The sequence below is a fragment of the Capra hircus genome, chromosome 4 (assembly GCF_001704415.2).
Source record: "Capra hircus breed San Clemente chromosome 4, ASM170441v1, whole genome shotgun sequence".
Lineage (NCBI taxonomy): Eukaryota > Metazoa > Chordata > Mammalia > Artiodactyla > Bovidae > Capra > Capra hircus.
In genome coordinates this window covers 13469297-13494935 of record NC_030811.1, presented here as the reverse complement: position 1 = coordinate 13494935, position 25639 = coordinate 13469297, and the positions used below count along the sequence as shown (strand labels likewise).

General features: G+C 40.4%; 2 protein-coding genes across 2 annotated transcripts; both read left to right on the top strand.

Moving 5' to 3' along the window:
* LOC102184973 (olfactory receptor-like protein OLF3) lies at nucleotides 9523–10476 on the top strand. Its single transcript, XM_005679560.2, has one exon. The coding sequence runs from the start codon at nucleotides 9523–9525 to the stop codon at nucleotides 10474–10476; it is 954 nt and encodes a 317-aa protein (XP_005679617.2).
* Nucleotides 24686–25639, top strand: LOC102186833 (olfactory receptor-like protein OLF3). The gene has a single exon (XM_005679628.2). It carries the CDS (start codon nucleotides 24686–24688, stop codon nucleotides 25637–25639), a length of 954 nt encoding a protein of 317 aa, XP_005679685.2.

Here is a 25639-nt window from a genome sequence, read left to right as displayed (position 1 = left end):
ACAGGAAACCTTTCTCTGAGTCTGATCCTCTGCCTCCATTTTCTTCCCCCCGGCCCCCCCGCATATGCCTTAAGCACAGTTTGTGTGCTGTGTTTAGTCGTGTCCAGCTCTTTGCAACCGCAAGGGCTACAGCCCGCCAGGCTCCTCTGCCCACGGGGATTCTCCAGGCAAGAATACTGGAGTGGGTTGCCATGCCCTCTTCCAGGGGATCTTCCCAACCCAGGGCTCAAACACAGTTTACCGTATTTTAATTTTTTAGCACAGTTTACCATATTTTTATTTGTATGTATTTATTTTAGAAACTTTTAATTTTTTAATTATTTATTTTCAATTGGAGGATAATTGCTTTACAATATTGTTTTGGTTTCTGCCATACATCATCATGAATCAACCACAGGTATACATGTGTCCCCTCCCCCATGGACCCCTCTCCCACCCCATCCCACCCTTCTAGGTTCTGCCTCCATCTCATATCTCTTTCTATTGTCTCTCTTCCCACCATTGTGCTCTCTGAAAGATCCATCTTACGACGTGGGACCCCTAAGATTATCCAGAATAGCCTCCATGTTAAGATCCTTAATTTAAAACATGTGCAAGTAACTTTTAACATAAAAGGCAGCATATTCACACATTCTGAGAATCAGGGCAAAGACATCTTCAGGAGGTCAGTCATTACTTAGCTTATCACAGAACCTATTCAGATCGGACACTTGGTTTTTCCCCATGACCCCAGTAATCTTCAATAGCTCTCTTACTTTTTGATGTGATACAATATACAATCTATCTTTTAGATTTCCTGCCTTGTAATGGGAATTATTTCTTCAAGAACCCCTGAAGAATTCCATTATCATTTCTTGAAATCTAGGTCTGCTGGAAAATATTCATTCAGGTTTGTTTATTTGAAAAGGTCTTTATTTCTCCTTCATTCTCAAAAGACATTTTCTCTACACAAAGAATTCTTTGATGACAGCCCCCCCACTCACCACCACTGCCTTGGACTCTACCTTTATCCCTCCGTGTCTTCTGTTTTGTATAGTTTCTGAGAAGCATTCTACTTTCAGTTCTGCTTCTATATGTGATGTAACTTTATTTCGGGCTTCTAGATCTCCACTTTATTTTCCCCTTTTAGATAGAATGTCATATGTCCACATTTTTGTTTTTCCTTATTTTGCTGAATTTCTTGGTTTTGTGCTGTCAATTTCTTTCACTATTTTTTTTTTCAGTCACTCTATCTTCAAGTATTTCTTATATTCCTTCTATCTCTGTTTTTCTGTTGGGATTTTCCAATTTCACATATGTTAGCTTGTTTGCTATTGTCCCACAGCCCTTGGAAGAGTCTTTTCTCTTTTTATCATTATAATTTTTTCCTCTTTGTGCTTCAGTTTTGCTAATTTCTATCGGTTCATCTTTTTTCTTACTGATCATTTTTTGATTCTATTGAGTCTACTCATAAGCAATCGTTAGTTCTTTGACTATGTCCTTCACACCTAGCATTTCAACTTAATTTCTCTGTGTAGTTTTCAGTTCGATATTGAAATTTCTCAAGAATTTATGACAATGTTTATCTTTTCTTTTAGACCTTTTAACTTATTTATGAGTCTTATTTTAAACCCTTGTGCGATAGTTCCTGTAATCCAAAAATATCTGATTTTCTTCTGTTAACCTTTTATTCAGTGGCATTTACATTTTTTTGCCTTTTCCTCTGACCTTTAATTTAGATTTACAGCTTATATTTTTCACATAGTATAATAGACTCTAACATAAATAGTATAATGCCTTGAAATGGACTATTTCTTCAGTTTGACACGTGTTTTATAGATGGTGTGGGAATCAACACAGTCATGGGATGAGCTGGGTTTGAGTTTGTGTTTCTGTGGTGACTGGTGGTTGGAGAGTTCCTTCTGCTCACTGCGGTGGCTGTGGTTGCCTTCTCTTAGACCTGCACCAGGAAGAAGGCTTTCTCTGGTTTTCCACTTTCCGGCAAACATTCTTGCAAGGACTGTCCTAAATCTGTGGAGAAAACACTGAGAATTGGTGGAACTCCTCTTTTTGCCATGGCTCTCAGCCATTCTATGCTCACCACATCCCACACTTGAACTTTAGCAATTTGTTGAATCAATTTTCACTCACTAGTTTGGGGGCCTATTGTCCTTCCATATTGTGACCCATGTAAGTCGGAGCTCACATCCTTTCTTTTCCTGGATGGACTTAGCCTTCTTGAGATTTGTGCTATTTGGTTGCCCTGCAATGTCAGTTAACCAATGATTTCACGGGAGTTATGTTTTTGTAGTTCACTGAAACATTCTTGTTTTAAGATGGAACCAATGCTCTTTCTAGCTTTCTGCAACCTAAGTGGAAGCTAGAACAATCCCAACTAATTAACTTGTTTTTTTAGAGCAGTTTTAAATTCACAGCAAAGTTAGGCAGAAAGTACGAAAAATTCCCACATATGCCCTCCTGCTCTTTCCACCCCTCAATACACACACAACCTTCCTAGTATAACCAATTTGCATCAGAATGGTATATTTTTATTTACTTTACTACTTAAAAATTTGTGGTGATTTAATTATCTTTAAAACTGAGGCATAATTGACATACAACATTATATTAGTTTCCTCAGATGCTGGTACATTTTCTTGAGGAACATCAAGTAATTCCACATAGGAGCTGTGCAGCCCAGTTATTTTCCTCGCTAGGTTTGGGTAAGTTGGGGATTTTCCCTCGGCAGTGATGGCCTATGATCACTATGTGCCAGTGTGTGACTCCAAGTTACCAATGAAGAAGACAGTCCTAAAGGAATATACTGTATGATTTTACTTATATATAATTCTTGAAATGTTAAAATTATAGATTGAGAGAACAGATGGTAATAACTAGAGGTTAAAAGGAGACACACTAGTAAAGTAATGCTTAAAATTCTCCAAGCCAGGCTTCAGCAATATGTGAACCGTGAACTTCAAGATGTTCAAGCTGGTTTTAGAAAAGGCAGAGGAACCAGAGATCAAATTGTCAACATCAGCTGGATCATCAAAAAAGCAAGAGAGTTCCAGAAAAACATCTATTTCTGCTTTATTGACTATGCCAAAGCCTTCGACTGTGTGGATCATAATCAACTGTGAAAAATTGTGAAACAGACGGGAATACCAGACCACCTGACCTGCCTCTTGAGAATTTTGTATACAGGTCAGGAAGCAACAGTTAGAACTGTACATGGAACAACAGACTGGTTCCAAATAGGCAAAGGAGTACGTCAAGGCTGTATATTGTCACCGTGCTTATTTAACTTCTATGCAGAGTACATCACGAGAAACGCTGGACTGGAAGAAACACAAGCTGGAATCAAGATTGCCGGGAGAAATATCAATAACCTCAGATATGCAGATAACACCACCCTTATGGTAGAAAGTGAAGAAGAACTAAAGAGCCTCTTGATGAAAGTGAAAGAGGAGAGTGAAAAAGTTGGCTTAAAGCTCAACATTCAGAAAACTAAGATCATGGCATTCAGTCCCATCACTTCATGGCAAATAGATGGAGAAACAGTGGAAACAGTGAAAGACTTTATTTTGGGGGGCTCCAAAATCACTGCAGATGGTGATTGCAGCAATGAAATTAAAAGACGCTTACTCCTTGGAAGGAAGGTTATGACCAATCTAGATAGCATATTAAAAAGCAGAGACATTACTTTGCCAACAAAGGTCCGTCTAGTCAAGGGTATGGTTTTTCCAGTGGTCATGTGTGGATGTGAGAGTTGGACTATAAAGAAAGCAGAGCGCAGAAGAATTGATGCTTTTGAACTGTGGTGTTGGAGAAGACTCTTGAGAGTCCCTTGGACTGCAAGGAGATCCAGCCAGTCCATCCTAAAGGAGATCAGTCCTGGGTGTTCATTGGAAGGACTGATGTTGAAGCTGAAACTCCAATACTTTGGCCACCTGATGTGAAGAGCTGACTCATTTGAAAAGACCCGGATGCTGGGAAAGATTGAGGGCAGGAGGACAAGGGGACGACAGAGGATGAGATGGTTGGATGGCATCACCAACTCGATGGACATGAGTTTGGGTGAACTCCAGGAGTTAGTGATGGACAGGGAGGCCTGGCATGCTGCGGTTCTTGGGGTTGCAAAGAGTCAGACATGACTGAGTGACTGAACTGAACTGAACTGAAAGGGTGGACAGAACTAAATGTGGCTATAAGAGGACAACATGAACGATTCTTGTGGCGATGGAAATGTTCTGTATCTTGACGATATCAATGCCAATATATTGTGATATTGTATTATTACATTACTATATTATTCATACCACATGACTATAATTACATAATTACCTGTTTATCATACTATCTTATGATATTGTACTGTAGCTTTGCAAGATGCTTCCATTGTGAGAAACTGGTAAATCAGTATAAGCAGTACTTCCGTATTATTTTTTATGACACATTAATCTATAGTCTCTATAAATATAAACTTTAATTAAAATAAAATTGAAGAAGTGTAGAAGTTTCAGCTTTCTTTGTCAAGATTTTTGGACGACCTTATTGCTTTTCCGTTTTTTTTTAATTAATTGGTAAAACTCCCTTTGTCAATTTATTGTTGATTTAGATTTTTTTATTATAAATGTAATTTAATGGTTTATAGGTGATTATCTTAATTTTTATACAGTTAAAGGTTACTTTCCATTTACAGTTGTTACAAAGTATTGGCTATATCGTCATGTTGTGCAGTATATCCTTAAGCCTATCTTACACCCAGTAATTTGTACCTCCTTTTCTTCCACCCTTATATTGCCCCTCCCCATTGGTAATCACTGGGCTATTCTCGATATCCACGAGACTGCTTATTTTTTGGTACATTCACTAGTTTGTTGTACTTTTTAGATTTTGCATATAAGTCACATGATGCAATATTGTTTTTTGCTGTCTGACAACTTAGCATAATTCTCTCCAAGACCAGCCATGTTGCTGCAATGGCAAAATTTTTTTGTTTTAATGGCTTAGTAATATTCCATTGTGTATATATACATATAGACTACATCGTCTTTATCCGTTTGTCTGTGGATGGACACTTAGATTGCTTCCATATCTTGGATTTTTAAATCTGCCTATGCGATGCTATCACTTTTGGAGCTTAAGTAGTATCATGAGACATGTACTAGACTGTCTATCATACTGGTCATGCTCACAGAACCAATTAGACTGCACATACATCAGGGGGCTGAAGCACATCTCTCCCATTTCTAGAAGAAGAAATAAGGGCATCTGGAGTCCAAAGGGGGAGAACTGGTATTTACACTAGATTTAAATGCAGCCCCAGTCAGTTCTTCCTAGATTGGGACACTGAAGGCTAAAGTTTGTTTTGGGTTATAGGAGAACATCGTAAAACCTCAGTGAGCTGGCTTCTGTGACTCTTTAGAATGACCTAGGGCTGTAATGAAGATATTGGTGGGAGAAGGATGGAGAACAGCCTTCCACAGAGGGAAGGGCAGCGTGGAGGCCCTGCCCTTGTGAATTGGAAGTGGGGCAGCATTTACCACTCTAATGCACGGGGCCCCTGAGGGGAATCCGTTGGCCCTATGTTGCCAGTGAAGCTGGTGCCAAAGCTCATTAGGTCTGCGTTGGAGCTGTTTTTGGAGCTCTCGTCAACTTCCTCCCAGTAGTGCCCCTCACAGTCACAATTAGTCCCAGGTGACTTACTGGAACCCAAGGAATTTGGGTGTATCTATTCTATATGGTCCTTCCCGTTGTTGGAGGAGAAAACTCTTTACATCAACGTAGACACAGATGGTAGCACAAGTGTGTATCTTGTCAGATACTGATTAATGTTTGAGAGTCATCAGCAGCATGTGGGAGTGTGGGTTTAGAAGATACAGAAAAAAAGTGATGTGACTTGTAAGAAACTTTGGGTCAAGGATATGTAACATGACTGGTGAAATTGTTCACCCTAAGTATTGCTGCAAATGTACTAAAATAACTGCTTTGCTTAAGTTTTAGACTTATGTACATTTTTTTCTGCAGGCTTCTCAACTCTGAGGTTTAGTACTGACATAAAGATGAAGTCAGGGAAGCCCAAAAGTATAAAATGTTTAGTTAGGTATTGATATTAACTAGCAGATAGTAGTAATATTATATTATATTTCCAATATAATATAACTGTCAATTGCTTAAAGCCTCATGTTTCAATTTTTCTGAAGGCTTTTGTACCCAAGATATAATTTTCCTTTTTAATAACAAATAAATTAAGATTTAAGACAATTAATGGCTTATGCAGAGTCCTTAGGAACTCAAGACAGTGAACTGGAGTTAGGATCTAGGTGTCCCAACTCATCCCAGGCTTGGTTCATCAAGAATTGTCTGTAGAGACTGCACTGTGGAGATTTGGAGACAGCTGGAATTACCCTTCAAAAGAAAATCTTAGTGTTAGCAACAGGGGCAAAGACAAGAGACAAAAATAAGGTGAGGATTTATCCATTGAGGCTGTAATGAAATATATCACCAAAGGTGAATGTCAGGATTGCACATGTTTGAGAAACGGGGTCTCATAATTGGTCTAAGATTGTGTGAAGTCAGGTCACCAAATCAGATTGGAAGGAGATCTCAGGACTTGAACAAGAATAAATTAATTGTTCTTTCAGTGTGTCAAACCCATCTTTGAGATATCAGCCACCCTGAAGACCGTGGGCTCTCTGTTTCTATAGAGTAAGATGATGCAAATATTCCTTCTCAGGTATGATATGCTCGCTGTCTACATCAAGCAACTCTTCAGTCATGAGTCAGAGAAAATTTCTCTAAATGAAAGTATGGGCAGTGTCTATGAAAGTGTCTATGGACACTTCAGCTTTATAGAGGTATGGGCGCTGAGTCATTTTGATCAACATGAAAGAAACACGTCTGCAGGTTGTGAGAGCTACCTTCATGTGTTTTTGTATTCAGGATTCTCACTTGTCCCAGCCTAGTTTGTCAAGAATGCCAACACTGAAGATCAAATAGCTTTAAGCTTAAATAAACACATTTCTTTACTTCAGTGAGTCACAACTGAATGAAGTTGAACTTTTTAATTTGTTGTTAAGCCATGTAAAATGAGTTGCACTGGGCATCTGAAAACTAATTTTCTTTTTATTTCTCTGTCATAGAGAGAAGGCATTTTGGTTGTATTTGCTGTCAATATTAATAACTGGACTAATGGGACAAGGCACATGGAGATACTTTTACCTAGGGTCACCAAAGGGTATATTTTAACAATGAATAATTGGTCTTTGCTCTCCAGACCTCATAGCTGATTTTCCTTTAGCTTCTGTATCATTCCTCATCCCTTCTCCATTTATAAGGGTTTCAGTTTTCCTTCTTGCATCATCTATTTTAAAGAGTTACAAGATCAAGTAATTCACATTTTAAAACCCCCATTTTATGCTAATTATATCTTAAAAATTCAGGATAATATCAACAGAAAAGGAATAAATTACTAATATCTGAGTTTCAAGCATCCATGATTGGGCAAGTGGGAGATAATTTGTAACAGAATATTTCACTGGCACCTTCATATTATATCACTTACTGTTTCACAATAATTTCCCTACCTCCACCACAGACCATAAAGCAGAGGCATGAAGAAGTCCTTCCTTTGTGATGCTCATGTCTGAGATGAACCACAGGGTTCATTCGTCAATATTGTCTTGAGCAGGTTTATTGGATTATTTATTTTTGACTAGACGAAGAAAACTCAAAACATTTTGAGAGGTGTAGTTTGTGTAGTATGAGGAAGATATGGCCTAAAGCATGTAAAATAGCTCCTTATCATTAAAGAAGCATTGTGTGTGTGTATGCTAATAGCCCTAAAGGACTATTAGGTACCTGCAGGGAGATAAATCAGCTAGAGTTGGGACAAATACTGAAAAAAAACCACAGACTGTCTTGTGGGGAAGGAAGCATTAACAAGACCAACTCTTAACTGTGTTTATCTTCAAAGCTGGCTTTTGAACAAGAGCTGTGTTCCTGGTTCCATGTGAGGAAGGTTTTGCTCTGTTGTTTCTATTAAGAAAAGAAACAATTATTTTGTGGGAATAAATACCCACAAAAGTCCATTTTACCTGTTGACATCAATGAACAACACATGTTTACAGATAGCATCAAATCCCTACAATCTGTTTAGAGTTGAAAATACCAAGCTTTAGCTTTCTGACATCAAGCATTTAGATATACACACACTACCTACCAGTTATTTAGTTGTGCATCCTGAGACCTACTAGGAATCTAGCTCTATTTAGCTGAAAGTTGATCCATGGTACCACTAACGTTGGAGACAGTGTTCATTGCAGGTCGGTGAAAACCATCAGACAAGTCCATTTCCCTCCTCTATTCAGCTATACATTTACAGATGTTATTTCTATATTCTTAGTCTGCCAGGTGTCTTAAAAGGGTTTTATGACTGTAGAAAATAGGAATATTTTGATATCAATTATTCTGAATTTAAATTATTTTAAAATCAAGGAAATTGCCTATATAGATAGACACACACACACATTGATCGGTTAAAAATAAATAGCTGACATGTCCATGAAAGGTATTTAAGTATTAACAGGTTATTTTAGTAAAATGCTTTGCCCTAGAAAGCATGCATGATAATGAATGCTAAAATTAATAAATAAAAACCATGTCAGGTTCTAATGAATGAGTATTCAGACACTCCATGCCTATGATGTTCTTAATTCTGTAAGCACTTATAAGATTTGTTTGTGCATGAAAGAGGTATATTTGTATTTTAGGACAACCAGCTAATGATGAGTGTAAGGTGAAGTGCAGTGAGGGAAGTATGTTTGTTTCTCTCCAAGGGAGGAGCTTAGGTTACAACCGGTACCTATTCTGTTAAAGTCCTGCCACCAGTAATAGTTCAAAAAGTAACTTCTTCATAAATTGTTTACATTTGACCTTAAATACACACCATAGTTATAAAATATCATCACATTCTCTACATAAAAGTTTAAATCTCTAACCCAATCATATGTCTGGTAAGTTCATGAAAACAAGATTTAACTTCAGATCTCTCCATGAGACACTAGCCTTGTTTGTACTATCTGTGTGCCGCTTCTGAACCTTTTTCTTGGTAGATTATTTATTCATTTCCTCATGTTTGGTGTAGCAGATTTATGTAGGGTTATCCTTGACTTCGAAACATGTTTATCAGCATTGTTTATCAACTTACCTCTCATTGTCACCTACCATCCCCTCTTGTCCTGGAAACTAGTGTAAATTGAAAGGATATAAAATTGCACTGCATTATTGCCAGGCTATGAAGAACTCCCTCAGACCATTCTATACTTTAGAAGGCAATGGCTTGAATTACTTGTGTGGAGTAAATATAATGTGTACCAGAATCAGGCCTGACATCTTGGCCGAAAACACTCTAAAACATCTGGTTAAGGCTGGAAGGTTGAATACAGTGTGCATTCTTTTAAGAAGTTATTCTTACAGTTACTTCAACAGCTTCTACAATTTTTGTCTCTCTCTGCAGTTTAATAACCTCACATGTTTTTAATGGGAGCAGATAACCAGACTTGGGTGAGAGAATTCATTCTCCTCGGCCTGTCCAGTGACTGGGACACCCAGGTCGCTCTCTTCGTCCTGTTCTCAGTCACTTACCTGCTGACCCTGCTGGGGAACGTCCTCATTGTTCTTCTGATCAGACTGGACAGCCGACTCCACACTCCCATGTATTTCTTTCTCACCAACCTCTCCCTTGTTGATGTCTCCTATACCACAAGCATCGTTCCTCAGATGCTGGTGCATTTTCTTGCGAGACATAAAGGGATCCCGTACGTGAGCTGTGCAGCCCAGTTATTCTTCTCCCTGGGCCTGGGTGGGATTGAGTTTGTTCTCCTGGCCGTGATGGCCTATGACCGCTATGTGGCTGTGTGCGACCCCCTGAGATACTCGGTCATCATGCACGGAGGGCTCTGTGCTAGGCTGGCCGTCACATCCTGGGTCAGTGGCTCTGTCAACTCTCTCGTGCAGACCACCATCACCTTTCAGTTGCCCATGTGCACAAACAAGTATATTGATCACATATCCTGTGAAATCCTAGCTGTGGTCAGGCTGGCCTGTGTGGACACCTCCTGCAACGAGGTGGCCATCATGGTGTCTAGCATTGTGTTGCTGATGACACCTTTCTGCCTGGTTCTCCTGTCCTACATCAGAATCATCTCCACCATCCTAAAGATCCAGTCCACAGAGGGGAGAAAGAAAGCCTTCCACACCTGTGCCTCTCACCTCACAGTGGTTGTCCTGTGCTATGGTATGACCATTTTCACTTACATCCAGCCCAATCCCAGCCCTTCTGTGCTTCAGGAGAAGCTGATCTCTGTCTTCTATGCCATTTTGATGCCTGTACTGAATCCCATGATTTACAGTCTAAGGAATAAGGAGGTGAAGGGGGCCTGGCAGAAGCTTCTAGGACAATTATCTGGATTAACGTCAAAATTGGCAACTTGAATTATGAGCATTACTTAGAGAAAAGAGCTTTGCCTTTCACTTAATTCTGATATGAAGAATTAACTGCATTGCCCTGGCAACCAGGAGGGTGATGAGGAACATGTACTGGTGATGCTGGGTAGGGGGCTGGGTGCTTCGGCTGAGGTGTGGGAGGTGAGGGTGTGTTTATGTCACAGCAGGATGTTCAGAGAAATTAAGCACTGCTGTGACAGAACTTCCCACACTTAATCTCCATTCACTTCACCCAAAATTAGTGGAAAAATTAATTTGTTATTGTGAAATACCGTATTTTTGTAATCATGGATCTATTAATAGATCTTACTTTGGACCACTTGTTCTTATTCATCTAAAATTTGTAGAAGGTTATTATGTTTCCATTGGGAACAAAAGCATTTTCACATTTTAGACTTATTAAAAATAACACATGGAGTATGTGTCCACATCTAGAAATTTTGTAAATCACTATTCTGAGGTGAATGTTGTTATCAAGGCTGATTCAAATGTTTTATGCAGAGCCTCTGACATGTGGACGTAAAGCCTTGTCTGAGTGCTGGAGGTAACTGAGTGGAAGAATCAACTAAAGGTCTTTTACACAGAAAGGATGTAACTAAAGGTGTTTGTACACATGGCTATCACTGACCAAGGAGATGCTAAATTTTAACCTCTCCTTGATATTATACAAACAATTTAAGAGGAATTTTAATGCATACCTAAGGGGTGAAAGTGAAGTCATGTGAAGTCGGTCCGACTCTTTGTGACCCCATGGACTGTAGCCCACCAGGTTCCTCTGTCCATGGGATTTTCCAGGCATGAGTACTGGAGTGGGTTGCCATTTCCTTCTCCAGAGGATCTTCCCAAACCAGGTGTTGAACCCGGGTCTCCCGCATTATAGGCAGACGCTTTACTGTCTGAGCCACCAGGGAAGCCTAAAGGGTACCATTCATATATTAAAACTGTCCAATCTCTGAACAAATAATTTAATTCTTTCTCTAGGTTTAGATATAAAATTAGCATGTAATATTTGAAATATTGTATAAGATACCAAATATGTAGTTTATCTATGAAAAGACAGATTCCTCAAACACAACTAATATAAAATAAGACACATTCAGTTTGGGAATCAAGATAGTTGAGTCAGCCGTGCCCATGTCAGCCTCCAGTCTCCATATAAACCCTTTCTCCCATCGCTCCTCCTGACACACTGCAGGGCCCTAGTTATAAATCTGCTGGGTTTAGAACAGTCTGGAGCAGACCTCACCTGACAGAAAGCCTAAATAAAGTAAAGGCGGGGAAGAAGTAATGGTATAAGAGATAAAGAGGGGAAGGGGAGAAAGACTATGGTAGCAGCTCATCTTCACACTTCCTTGAAGACATCTCAAAGTCCTTTCTTCCCTTGTCTCTTCTTTGTGATAAGCAGTTCTTCCACTTGTGGACAAAGCTCAGTGCTCGAGCAGAGTTGAAGGCCCATTTAATATCGAATTTTACATAAAGTAATTTAGACCTACAATTTGTGTTTTAGGCAAGCATCCCCAAACATGTCAATGTTAGTGGGTGAAAGCCCTCTTGCTGTTAATTAGGGAATGCTAACGGAGTGTAGACTGTGTGTATGACCATGAACTGTGTTTGAGACACAGTAATCAACATGGTGCATTGGGCAGTAACATGGTCCTAGAGCAAAGATGACAAATGATGAAACAAAAGACGACGTAGTAAGTGTCACAGAGAAAGCAAGTCTCCAGGGGTGATTTCAGGAGTCTTCTGTATGAAAGGACCAGGACAGGTCCCATTGGAGACCAGATAAGTCAGAAATAGTTACTCAGAGGACAGCAATCCATACAAAGATGCAGACAACCTGTGAGAGTCTCAGAACTGGGAGAGCATGGAAGTTCAGAAATGTCCCAAAGCCTCGCTTGCAGGGCAGAGAAGATTGAAGCTGTGGAGGGTGCAGCAGGCAGGTCATGAGGGGTCAGAGTATGAAGGGCACCGATGCCACACTGTCTTTCAACTGTATTGAGAGCAATGGAGGCTAGTAGAGGTTTCTAAGCAGGGGCATGGCTTGATAAAATTTACATTTTTGAATCATCATTTTTTGCAAGAGTCAAAGGAGAAAAGATGAGAGACCAGGAGACCATCTAGGGGCCTGCTCTAGTGACCCTATTGAGACATAAAATGAATCTGTACTCAGGCTGTGGCAGTGGACAAAGAGAAAAGTAAAATCACATGATAAAAGAGATTTCAGAGGACTATTTCCTGTTTTCTTTGATTAGAGTTTTCTGTGGATCCACCACCTCCTCTAACATGTCATAATCCTATGTATGAATGTTCTATAGATTGTGGAGTAAAGTACAAAATTTACCACCATGAAAACACTATATAAAATGATAGGGGGTATGATGAAAGGAGAAAATTAGTGAAAAATACAAGTATACACGTCAAATATACGCATGACAGTTCAAGAAGGAGAATTTCTGAAGATGCTGCTCCTCATTTCTTTGTCTGGTTGATATACTTATGAGTCTTCTCCACTCCTCATCCCATCCCCCCCTTGCCTTCACCAGCCTGCACTTCTTTGCCACCCCTTTCCCCAGCTTCAAGGTCAGCAGCCCAGAAAACCTCTCTCTGAGTCTGACCCTCTGCCTCCATTTTTACACCTTTTCTTCTGTCTCTGCTCCCATCACTGTGCTCTCTTAAGGATCTTTCTTACTACATGGGGCCACTAAGATTATCTGGGATAGTCTCCACTTTAAGATCCTTAATTAAAAATACGTGTAAGTTTTAACATAAAAGGCAGCATATTCACACATTCTGAGAATCAGGACATCTTCAGGGGGTCGGTCAATACTCAGGCTATCACAGAATCTTTTCAGATTGGACAGTTTTTCCACATAACCCTAGTAATCTTCAGTAGCTCCCATACTTTCTGATATGATGCAATATATAATCCCATTTTTTACATTTCCTGGTTTATAATGGGAATAATTTCTTCAAGAAAGTCTGAAGAAATCCATCAACATTCCTTGTGACCTAGGACTGCTAGAAATGTACTCATTGATTTTGTTTATCTTAAAGTACCTATATTTTTTCCTTCATTCAAAATGTATTTGTTCTTCATATAGAATTCTTTGTTGACATCCTCCGTACCACCCCTCCAGGGCTCTGAAGATATCATTCACTTATCTTCTGCCTTGCACAGTTTTTGAGAAGAATTCCATTTTAATTTAGATGTTTGTCTTCTCTATGTGGGGTATCTTTTATCTCTGGCTACCTTCAGTGATTTCACTTTATTTTTGGCTTGTATACAATTAAAATGTCATGTGTTTACGTTTTAATTTTTTTAGTTATCCTATCTGGCTGAGTTTCCTGGATTTGTGCTTTGATTTCATTCATTTTCCCCCAGCCATTATCTCTTTAGTATTTCTTGTACTTCTGTCTCTGTTTTCTGTTGGGATTTTCCAATTTCACGTATGTTAGAGTGTTTTCTTGTCTTACAGCCCTGGGAGGCTCTTGACTCTTTTATCATTGTATATTGTTTTCTCCTTGTGCTTCAGTTTTGATGATTTTTCTGGTTTATCTTTACTCTTACTGATTGTTTCTTGGCTCTATTAAGGCTACGCATAAGGAATCTTTGTTTCTGTGACTGTGTCTTTTCTGTTTAGCATTTCCATTTAATTCCTCCACATAGTTTTCAATTCTCTACTGAAATTACTCAAGCGTTTATGAAAACATCCATCTGTTCCACTAGACTCTTTACTTCTTTATGAGAGTTGCTCTAACCCCTGCGTGGTAGTTCCTATAATCCAAGTATATCTAATTCTGGTTTTTAAATTTCTTTGTTCAGTACAGTATAATTTTCCTTTTCTTTTTCTCTGACCTTTAATTTTGATTGGCACCTGGGCATTTTGTGTGTACAATGAGATAAATAGTACTATCCTTTTAAATGGACACATCTCTACTGTTTATCCTGTAGTCTTGTGTTGTGAAGACTGTGGGAATCAGTGTATTCATGGGTAGAGCTGAGTTTGAGTTTTGTGTTGTTAAGGTTATCCTTAGCTCAACAATAAATTCAATGTTTTCTATTATTCAGTTCGGTTTAGTCACTCAGTCATGTCCGACTCTTTGTGACCCGATGGACTGCAGCACACCAGGCTTCTCTGTCCATCACCAACTCCCACAGCTTGCTCAAACTCATGTCCATCTAGCTGGTGATACCATCCAGCCATCTCATCCTCTGTTGTCCCCTTCTCCTCCTGCCTTCAACCTTTCCTGGCATCAGGGTCTTTTCCAGTGAGTCAGTTCTTCACATCAGGTGGCCAAAATATTGGAGTTTCAGCTTCAGCATCAGTCCTTCCAAAGAACTCCCAGGGCTGATCTCCTTCAGAATGGACTGGTTGGATCTCCTTGCAGTCCAAGGGACTCTCAAGAGTCTTCTCCAACACCACAGTTCAAAAGCATCAATTCTTCAGCACTCAGCTTTCTTTATAATCCAATTCTCACATCCATACATGACTACTGGAAAAGAACTATAGCTTTGACTAGATGGACCTTTGTTGGCAAAATAATATCTCTGCTTTTTAATATGCTCTCTGGGTTGGTCATAGCTCTTCTTCCAAGGAGCAAGCATCTTTAATTTCATGGCTGCAGTCACTATCGCAGTGATTTTAGAGCACAAGAAGATAAAGTCTGTCACTGTTTCCATTGTTTCTCCATCTATTTGCTGTGAAGTCATGGGATCAGATGTCATGATCTTAGTTTTTTGAATGCTGAGTTTTAAGCTTGTGGGACATTCAGTCATTGGAGGGTTTTTCCCAGTGTCCCTGTCCCTCCCTTTGTCTTAAGTTACCCTGTGAGACTGCACGTCCAGAATGTCTTCCCCATGTCTAACCCATGGTAAACTGCTGTTACTTGTTTCTTAGTTGTTGCTAGTTTGGTGATGGAGGGACAACTCTCTGTTGTCCAGGATCTGTCTCAGACTTAGGCACATCCTTTGTCCCCGTGTCTCAGGGTTGGGCTTTCTTAGTGGTGAGAAAGTCAATTCCTAGGTAGATTGATAAGAAGTCTAGGGTTCCCGAAGAGGAGAAAGGGGTCTGGAGCCCTAGAGAAGGCGAAAGGCATCTGGGGCTCTCACGGAGAAAAGAAATTGCTTTGTGTTAGTCAGTATAACAATGTGTCTTGCTCGAGGACTTGTTTCTCCTTAACAAGAACCTTCTGACTAATCCTGGTATTTTAGAATGTACATTATGGGAGGGCTTCCCTGGTGGCTCAGACAGTAAAGCATTTGCCTGCAATGTGGGAAACCTGGGTTTGATCCCTGGGTTGGGAAGATCCTCTGGAGAAGGAAATGGCAACCCACTCCAGTACTCTTGCCTGGAAAATTCCATGGATGGAGGAGCCTCATAGGCTACAGTCCATGGGATTGCAAAGAGCTGGACAAGACAGAGCAACTTCAAGATTCAAGAGAGATACTATGGAAGTGGGTCTTTTAGGATCTTTCTATTGTTAAGTTCTAATCCTGTTATCCTAAAATGTAAATTGTGGGAGTGGGTCTGGTAAAATTTTTACAATCTTGAGACATTCTTTTGATTAACTGTAATAACCAATTAAAAAAAGTATGTAACTCCCTTGCTAACACTAGCAAGGGGGGCATTCTCTGTCCCCCTCCTGATGTCTATGTCAGAAACTTTGTCCCTCTTCTTACTTTAATAAAACTCTGCTACACAAAAGCTCTTGAGTGATCAAGCCTGGTCCCTGGTTCCAAAGCTAAATCTTCTTCAGAGATCATGAAATCCAACATTGTTCATTGTTAGGTATCAGTGGTCTTGCCACTTCTACAGAGTGAGAAGATAGATGACTCATGATCTGAACACAGAGTAGCTTCCTGTCCCAAGGACCCCCACATGGGAATTTATTTATTTATTTTTCTGTTTTCCTCTTTAATGAATCTTCAGCTGTAGGAAGGTTTCTCTGAGGAAAACAGGGATTGTAGTCCTTCCCCCGGTGGCTTCAGGCTTTTGTTCCATAAGGGAGATGATTTGGTGGTTGGAGAGTTCTTTCTGCTCACTGCAGAGGCTGCAGCTGCCTTCTCCTTGACCTACCCTAGGAAGAAAGTTTTCTCTGGTTTCCACTTTTCCCCAGATATTCTTGTGAGGACAGTTCTAAGTCTATGGAGAAAATACTGAGAATTTGTGGGAACTTCTCTTTTTGCCATGATTCTCAGCCATTCTATACTCATAGTACCCCACACGAACTTTAGCAGTTTGGTAAAGCAATTTTCACTGGCTAGTTGGGGGGAGGGGTGCCCTATTTTCCTTCCATGGGCTCATCCAGGTAAGTAAGAGTTCACATCCTATCTCTTTCTGGATGGACCTATCTTTCCCAAGATTTCATGATGTTTGTTTGCCTTTTAATCTCATTTTACTAATGATTTCAAAGATATGATTTTGTAGATTATCAAAACTCTTGTTTTAGGAAATGGTCGATGTTCTTTCCAGCTTTCTTCAACCTAAGTGGAAGCTAGAACAAGCTCAGTTACTTTACTCTATCTAAGTAGACTCTTTTTTTAGAGTATTTTTAAATGCACAGCAAAGTTGAGTAGAAAGTACTGACAGTTCTCATATATTATATCTGCCCCTCCTCCCTGCAACAGACACAGCCTTCCTATTATGGACATCCTGCAGCAGAGTATTAATATTTTCAATTTTTAACAGGATTTTTAACAGATAAAGTAAAAAGTGGGGGAGGTGGATGATAATTTACAGCTCAGAAATATATAACAATGGTAAATGATGATTTTCGAACTAAGGCATTTTAAATCAGACAAACCAGTTTTCTCAAAACACCTTAACCAAATTATTTGGAACAAATAATTTATGTTCATGCCTTTCTTACAAACCCAAGCCTAAACAATGATAATATATTAGTGTGTCTGTCATGAATGCTTCTTGAAGGAGCTATTTCAACTTCTAGGTAGATACCTATGAAATAAACTTTCTACTTAGAAGAGAGAGCATTTCCCATTTGGGGAATAGCAAGAATTTTAGAATCATGGGGGCTCACATAGGAAAGAAGCAGGAAAACTCTTAGATTGTATTTGACTTAAATTTTTTTTTTTTTCCTCTCAGATGATTGAGATCTGGGATTAAATTCATTGGAAACTTCAGATCAAATATTGTGAGGTGAGTAGTTGTAGAATATAAAGGCTGCAGTGAAAGATTAATGTGACCATGATCTACAGAGTGAACTGATCTGGTAGCTCTTAAATTTTAATCTCCGAGAAACGCCTGAAAAGTGTTTCACTCGATCAGAAGCACCTGGAGGCTCCTTAAACCACAGTTTTGCTGTTGTACTCAGCCGTGGAGGACTGTGACCTCTGTGATGCGCAGAAGGATGATATACCGAGTGAGTAAAAGATCTGGCGAATAGTTTATGTGTATTAGGTGAAGAGGTGAATTGGCATGTGAGGAGGGAATGCATGAATGGTTGGACTAGCAGTTAAGCAAATGGACAAGTGAATATTGAGCTGGTTGTAGACAGCTGGGTAAACAAGTGGCTATGTTAATGGTAGTGTTAAGAATTACTGGGTATATGACTCGGTAGATGAATAAATACATGGATAAATGGTTCGCTTAACAGATGCATGATGTCTAAAGAATATATCAGAGAATGATAATGTGACTGCATTCTGTAAGAATTACATTGAGTCTTTTCATAAATTAGCAAAAATTTGAAAAGGTTTAGAAAGTAAACTCTGTTTTAAGGACTTAGATACTCTTTTTCCTTTTTTTTTTTTCCCATGGAGACCATAAAACTATTGTTGTTGTGTATTTTATTTGGAGTTTTAAGTCTTTCTATACTTTGCAGTTATCATGAGCAGTATACTCAGTTCCATTCAAAATGCAGTGTTCACGGCAGCTTAGCCAGCTCAGCACATCTCTCAGGGGAATGAAAACAGCTCTCCTGTCTCCGGAAGGAGAAGTTAGGTCATCATGGAGTAGAAGAGGCTAACTGGCTTTTCACCAGGTGGATGCAGGCCTAGGCGCTGTTCACCAGGATAGGAGATTGCGTGCAGAAAGTCAGTTTGGGCTGTAGGAGAATATCCTAAAATATCAGAATACTGGCTTCAGTGAGTTTTTAGATGACCTAAGGCGTCAGTGGCTTGCAGTCTGAGGAGGACTGGATTGCACAGTGAGAAGAGGCATAGCCCCAAGGCCCTGCCCTTAAGGTTTTGGAGTGGAGGCAGCAATTAACACTTTAAAGTATAAGGCTCCGGAGGGGAATCTGTCTGCCCACGTTGCTAATTTAGCCACTGCTATCAATGGCACCCCACTCCAGTACTCTTGCCTGGAAAATCCCATGGGTGGAGGAGCCTGGTAGGCTACAGTCCATGGGGTCGTGAAGAGTCGGACATGACTGAGCAACTTCACTTTCACGCATTGGAGAAGGAAATGGCAACCCACTCCAGTGTTCTTGCCTGGAGAATCCCAGGGACGGGGGAGCCTGGTGGGCTGCCGTCTGTGGGGTCGCACAGAGTCGGATACGACTGAAGCCACTTAGCAGCAGCAGCAGGCCTCATTAGGTTTGTATCTGAGCCAATTCTGGTGCATCTGTGAACTTCCCAGCAGTTTCGCCCATAAACTAAACTTGTCCCAGGTGATCTTAGCACAGGAGCCAAGGAGTGTTGACCCCTCCAATCTCTGGTCTGTCACCTTGTTGCTCTTCAGAGAGCAACAGAAACCTAGATGGAAGGAGACGTGCCTGTTTTGTCAGGCACTAATCAATGAGTGAGAGTTCTAACATATCCACAGTGGGTCACGTGTAGGTAGAGGCTTCCACAGGGTCAGAAATAGAACTGATCTGATTAGAGGATCGGAGATATGAATGATGCTGAAGTCTTTTCATCCTAATAAGTATGGCAGAACTCAAAACAAAGGGAGAGATATGATTTGAGATTTGTTGAGTGTGAGCATTATATGACACAAAAGATGTAAAATATGATTTTGTTTTTATTAAAGGGGCATTATGAACCTGGAACAGATGTGAATTAGCCAAAACTAAAACAATACTGAGAAGAAAACGATTTTTACAGGAGGAAGAGCCAGATAGATCAGGCTCTTGACTGTGGTCATTGTTTAACTCTGGTTTTGAATATCAATTGTGTGCCCAGCCCTGCACTATGAGGTTTTTGTTGTTCTGTGTATACAGGCAAATGGACAAGTATTCCCAGATTGTTCTCTTAGTTATTTGGTCTCAATGAAAAACGTGTTTAGAGAGCTACATATTCCACAAATTAGTTTGGGCTGAGAAGACCAAGCGTTGGCTTCCTGATAGGAGTGGTGAGGGATGGAGGACATTCTCAGGCACTAGTTCATTTTCCACTGTGGGCCAGGATCAACACTTAGCTCTGATCCATTGGGGCTGAACCACAAAGTAATATGGAGAAAGTATTAACTTCAGGGAGAGTTAGAAGCATCCAGTGAACACATTTCCTCCTTAATTTGGCTTTCCAAATGCTGATGCTATTTCCATTTTCTTTATCTACAATGATTGCCAGAAGGGGCTACATTGAGTGTGGATAAAAGGTGCATTTAGATATTCATAAGTTTGAAATAAGACATGGTGTTTAAAAATGAATAGTAGTTTGGGTTAAAAATAGTCAGGTAACATATCAATGAAAGATATTTCAGTTATTTTAATAAACTATGATAATTAAAAGATAATGAAATTTAGAAATAAGATGGGATAAGATTGTGGATTAGGGGTGGGAATTCTGATCAGGATGAACTTAATTTTGTGCCCATTTAGTCATCATAGATCTGTTTGTCCATGAAAATGATGTGAATAAATTTGTAATTTGCATCATTGATGTGGAGGCAGTGTGTAGGATGTGTAGAGTGGGTAGAGTTTCCATCAGGGAAGTTTACAAAGAAGCTGTTGCACTTCATAAAGTGAGATTGATGAGGGCAAACATAAGTGTGAATGAACACTAAGTGAAGGCTGGAAGATGTGTAATTAAAACAAAGATTTATTTGGGAATTAAATAAAGGAGGGTTTATTCTACGGAGTAGTGAGGAGGAAGAAAAAAATCAATCAGGATGTGTTGGAAGAGTGGGTGCACTTTAGTTCCATTGTCAGACATGAAGTCAGGAAGGACATGAATTATAGCATGTGGGGAGAGGAATTGAGATTTTGGTGAGATATTCATGAAACATTTGCTGAGCTGTTGGGAAAAGCATCTGGAGCTTTGGAGGGAAGTCCAGAAGATAAAGAGGCTTCCCCAGTGGCTCAGTGGTAAAGAATCTGCCTGCAATGCAGGAGACCTGGGTTCGATCCCTGGATCAGGAAGATCCTCTGGAGGAGGGCATGCAACCCACTCCAGTACTCTCGCCTGGGAGATCCCACAGACAGAGGAGCCTGGTGGGTTCCAGCCTGCGGGGTGGACAAGGGGGTCCATGAGAAAGAGCTGGACACACTGAAGTGACTGAGCACACAGGCTAGGAGATAAATGTAGAATTGAGGGTGAGCTACACGTGAAAGTGAAAGTGTTAGCCACTCAGCTGACTCTTTGCAACCCCATGGACTGCAGTTTGCCAGGCTCCTCTGTCCATGGGATTCTCTAGGCAAGAATACTGGAGTGGGCTGCATGCCCTCTTCCAGAGGATCTTATTAACACAGGGATCAGACTGGGTCTTCTGCATTGTAGGTAAATTCTTTAATGTCTGAGTCACCAGGGAAGCCCCAGAAATCACAAACTCTTCCAGAAAGGAAAACTAGAAAGAAGAGTATAAATCGTAAGCAAGAAACTTGAAACGTTCTTACAGTACTGGGGTAGGAGAATTTAGGAAATTTACCCAAGAGTGCAGATGAGAAATAACAGATTGGAGGAAAATCAGATCAGAAGTGAAGGACAGAGTTAAAAGTCAGAAAGAGGAATTAGTTAACGTTCTTCAAAGTTAGCAATGGAAAGGAATGGAAGTCTCTGGGTTTGATGCCTAAAAGGCCTTGAGTGTTTCCACGAATTAATGGAGGTGAAAACGCCATGTCCATGTTTTAAAGGATGAATGTTTTGAGGAAATGAACCCAGCAAGTGGACACCAATCATTTGAGAACTTGGTGTGAAAGCTGGATGTGAAAGAAAGAATTAAAATGGAAAATAGCGAAGATTCCTCTCTCCATGTTGAGAGATTTCTTTATTTTTTTAATGAAGGAAAAGGAGCTTATTAGGAGTAGGAAAGACCCCAGAATGATGAAAAGAGAGGCTGAAAGGCAGAATAAGATAATGCGAGAAAGCCTGGAATCAAAGCTTATATCACTTATCATAAACAAGTAGTGGTATTTGTCCTATTTGGTCATTAGTGTAGCAATGCTGGATCTTCAGCTGCTTAACTTCACCAGTGATCCTTTCAGTAGGCCAATATTACCCACATTGTATAGATGAGAATTATGAGACTCAGAGAGGGCAAGTGGCTTGCTTCAGGAAGTGGAAGGGAATGAATTCAAAACAGAAACTATTAGATTCTGAAGCTCAAACCTGCGCTGAGAGGTGACCCAGTACCTCAGTTGTGTTTGTAAGGAGACACAACTATAGTAGAGATATGTGCTGGATGAGTAAGAGGAACACAGGGAGGCACTAGCTGCCCTGTTCTCCAGGTGGCTTGTGCAGACACCAGAGGAGAAAATGATGTGAGGATGACCTGTTTTGTGTCATTTCTTCTACAGATGGCTTAGGTCTTGAACACAGATCAGTGTAAAATTCATCTTGAAACACCAGCATCTAGCCAAGATGAGACTTTATAGATATTTGCAAAATTAGCAGAAAAAGAAATGTCTACTTTCTGCTGAAGGTCTGCTATATAGTCAACAACGGTTCACAATTTTTTTTAAGTTAAATATTTTCTTGCAGTTTCAGAATTATATTTGATAGCCTTTTTTGAGGCAAGCAGGTGTTTCTTTTCAGCCTGACCATGTTGAAGAGAAGCAAAGCGAGGGGTGGTGCGGAAAGTATCTTGACAGCGGTAGTGGACAGCAGGTGTGTGGACATTATGGAAAATGCATGTATCTGAATCATGAAACATGGTCATTTCTAGACCTATGTGCTTTGTTTTGTCCTTTAACAGCTTTTAAGTCTCAAAATAAAGCAGTTATTTTACCAGCAAAATGGGTTTATTTGGGAATAGCAAGAGGAATTGGAATTCAGGGCATGCAAGCTGTAGCAAAAGCCATTGTCACATACCACAAACAAAGGAGAGGAAGCTTATAGAGAAGAAGGAGGGTGTTGGGAAGGGTTGGGTTGCTTTGAACCAAAGTCTTTTGGAGAGAATTGAGAATCCAGGGTGATGACAGTTTCTCCCTGGCTGAGTTGCTGAGGTAGTCGGTTTCTAAAAGGAGATGCAATGTGTATATTGTATATCTTTTCCTGTTGAGGTTTGCAATGGATGATTCTTTCCTATTGATAATTCTTCTCTGGGGCCTAGTAATTGATGATTCATCCTCTAATTTATGTTGCTGGTCTGCTTGAGACTTCCTATCTGAAGTTACTCTTCCTTACCTAGGGTTTTCCTTTTTAAATTTTCACACAGGTAAGAGCTCAGACAGTATGAAGCTCAGACAGTATTCAGTTTTTTGCTCAGAGACCTTACCCCAACCCCTAAGGGTTTGCCGATAACACAAGCAGCTCTGTTTCTGCCCTCAAGCCCTCTTAATGCCTTATCTCCTGCTTTATTTTGTGCACTGAAAGAAAAGGAAAGTCAGTGAATTGGGCAGGCATGGAGAAATAATACGAATGAGTCAGTCCTATAAAAAATATTCTTAAAAATGTAAATGCCCTCTTATTAATATTCAAAATTGATATTATAGCGTATAATTCTACTGAAAAAAGCACTTTCTGGATGAAAGAAAGCAAAAAGTCAACTTCATTCCTCTGTACATTTACACGAATTCATACCTCCTTCTCTGCCTTCGATAATGAAGAAAGATTGCTAGGCATTTGCTTCCCTTTCTCTCTTATAAATAAAAAGTCAACCATCCATATTCTCATTTCCTTAATTTTGAGCTGATATAAAACAGTAGACCTTTACCAGCTGCAAGTTGAAAGGAGAAAAATGAAAAAACAAGATACAATTACAATCATCTATCCCATTGTATCTCACTGAGGCTAAACAGACAAGCCTGTCAGACAAATGGTCCCCAGGTTCTCAAAGGGACAAACTATTCCTAAGCCCTCAGTGCTATTAAAAATTGTCTCTAGTATTATTTGTGTCTGAATTGCTGTGGGGGGAGGGCCGGTGGGTTCATGAGAAAATCATACTTGCTACTTTATTTACTCCAAGGCAGAGATTATGCTACAGCTAATACTCACGCTACTGAAGTACTACTACAAGTAACAGTTTACAAAGTACTTTCTCTGTAAGTTACCTACATTTGAACTTACATGCACTGGTGAGTCTCATACGCAAAATTTGCTACTGGACCAAAAATCACAGAGCTGGTGCATAAAATCAGGTTTCAAACTTAGATTCTCTGAGTTCAGATATTTTCACAAGCACCTTCTTCTTTTCAACATTTCCTTTAATAACAGAAATGTATAAATCTATTATTATACCGTGATGGGCCTAGTGGGATGATTTGGGAGAATGACATTCTAACATGTATACTATCATGTAAGAATTGAATCGCCAGTCTATGTCTGATGCAGGATACAGCATGCTTGGAGCTGGTGCATGGGGATGACCCAGAGAGATGTTATGGGGAGGGAGGTGGGAGGGGGCTTCATGTTTGGGAACACATGTAAGAATTAAAGATTTAAAAAAAAAAAATTAAGGTAAGTTTTGAAACTTTCCCACCAGCCTTTCTCCACTGTTTAAAAATTCACTTATTATTGTCACCTACTGTCCTTCCCATGTCCTAGAATCTGAGGTAAGCTGGCAAAGATGTAGAGCTCCTAAAATTGCACTACACCATCTTCAGGCTTTAACTGGGTCTCCCAACAACAACATTAAGTCCTTATGAAGGTACTGGCCTGCTCTCTGATGCAGAATGGGTACCATGTACGTCAGGAGGAAGCCTGTCATCTTGGCCCATGGGCGATCTGAAACATCTGGCTAGGAGTGCCCAAATTCATACAGTATGTATTGATAAAAGTGATTTTTAGCGTTCTGTAATTCAATAGACTCTGTTATTTCTGACTCTCTGCAGACTAATCCTTACATTTTTTTTCATGGGAGCAGATAACCAGACTTGGGTGAGAGAATTCATTCTCCTCGGCCTGTCCAGTGACTGGGACACCCAGGTCGCTCTCTTCATCCTGTTCTCAGTCACTTACCTGCTGACCGTGCTGGGGAACGTCCTCATTGTTCTTCTGATCAGACTGGACAGCCGACTCCACACTCCCATGTATTTCTTTCTCACCAACCTCTCCCTTGTTGATGTCTCCTATGCCACAAGCATCGTTCCTCAGATGCTGGTGCATTTTCTTGCAGAACATAAAGGGATCCCGTACGTGAGCTGTGCAGCCCAGTTATTCTTCTCCCTGGGCCTGGGTGGGATTGAGTTTGTTCTCCTGGCCGTGATGGCCTATGACCGCTATGTGGCTGTGTGCGACCCCCTGAGATACTCAGTCATCATGCACGGAGGGCTCTGTGCTAGGCTGGCCGTCACATCCTGGGTCAGTGGCTCTGTCAACTCTCTCATGCAGACCTCCATCACCTTTCAGTTGCCCATGTGCACAAACAAGTATATTGATCACATATCCTGTGAACTCTTAGCTGTGGTCAGGCTGGCCTGTGTGGACACCTCCTCCAACGAGGTGGCCATCATGGTGTCTAGCATTGTGTTGCTGATGACACCTTTCTGCCTGGTTCTCCTGTCCTACATCAGGATCGTCTCCACCATCCTAAAGATCCAGTCCACAGAGGGGAGAAAGAAAGCCTTCTGCACCTGCGCCTCTCACCTCACAGTGGTTGTCCTGTCCTATGGTATGGCCATTTTCACTTACATCCAGCCCAATCCCAGCCCTTCTGTGCTTCAGGAGAAGTTGATGTCTCTCTTCTATGCCATTTTGACACCCATGCTGAACCCCATGATTTACAGTCTAAGGAATAAGGAGGTGATGGGGGCCTGGCAGAAACTACTAGGGCAGTTATCTGGATTAACATCGAAACTAGCAGCTTGA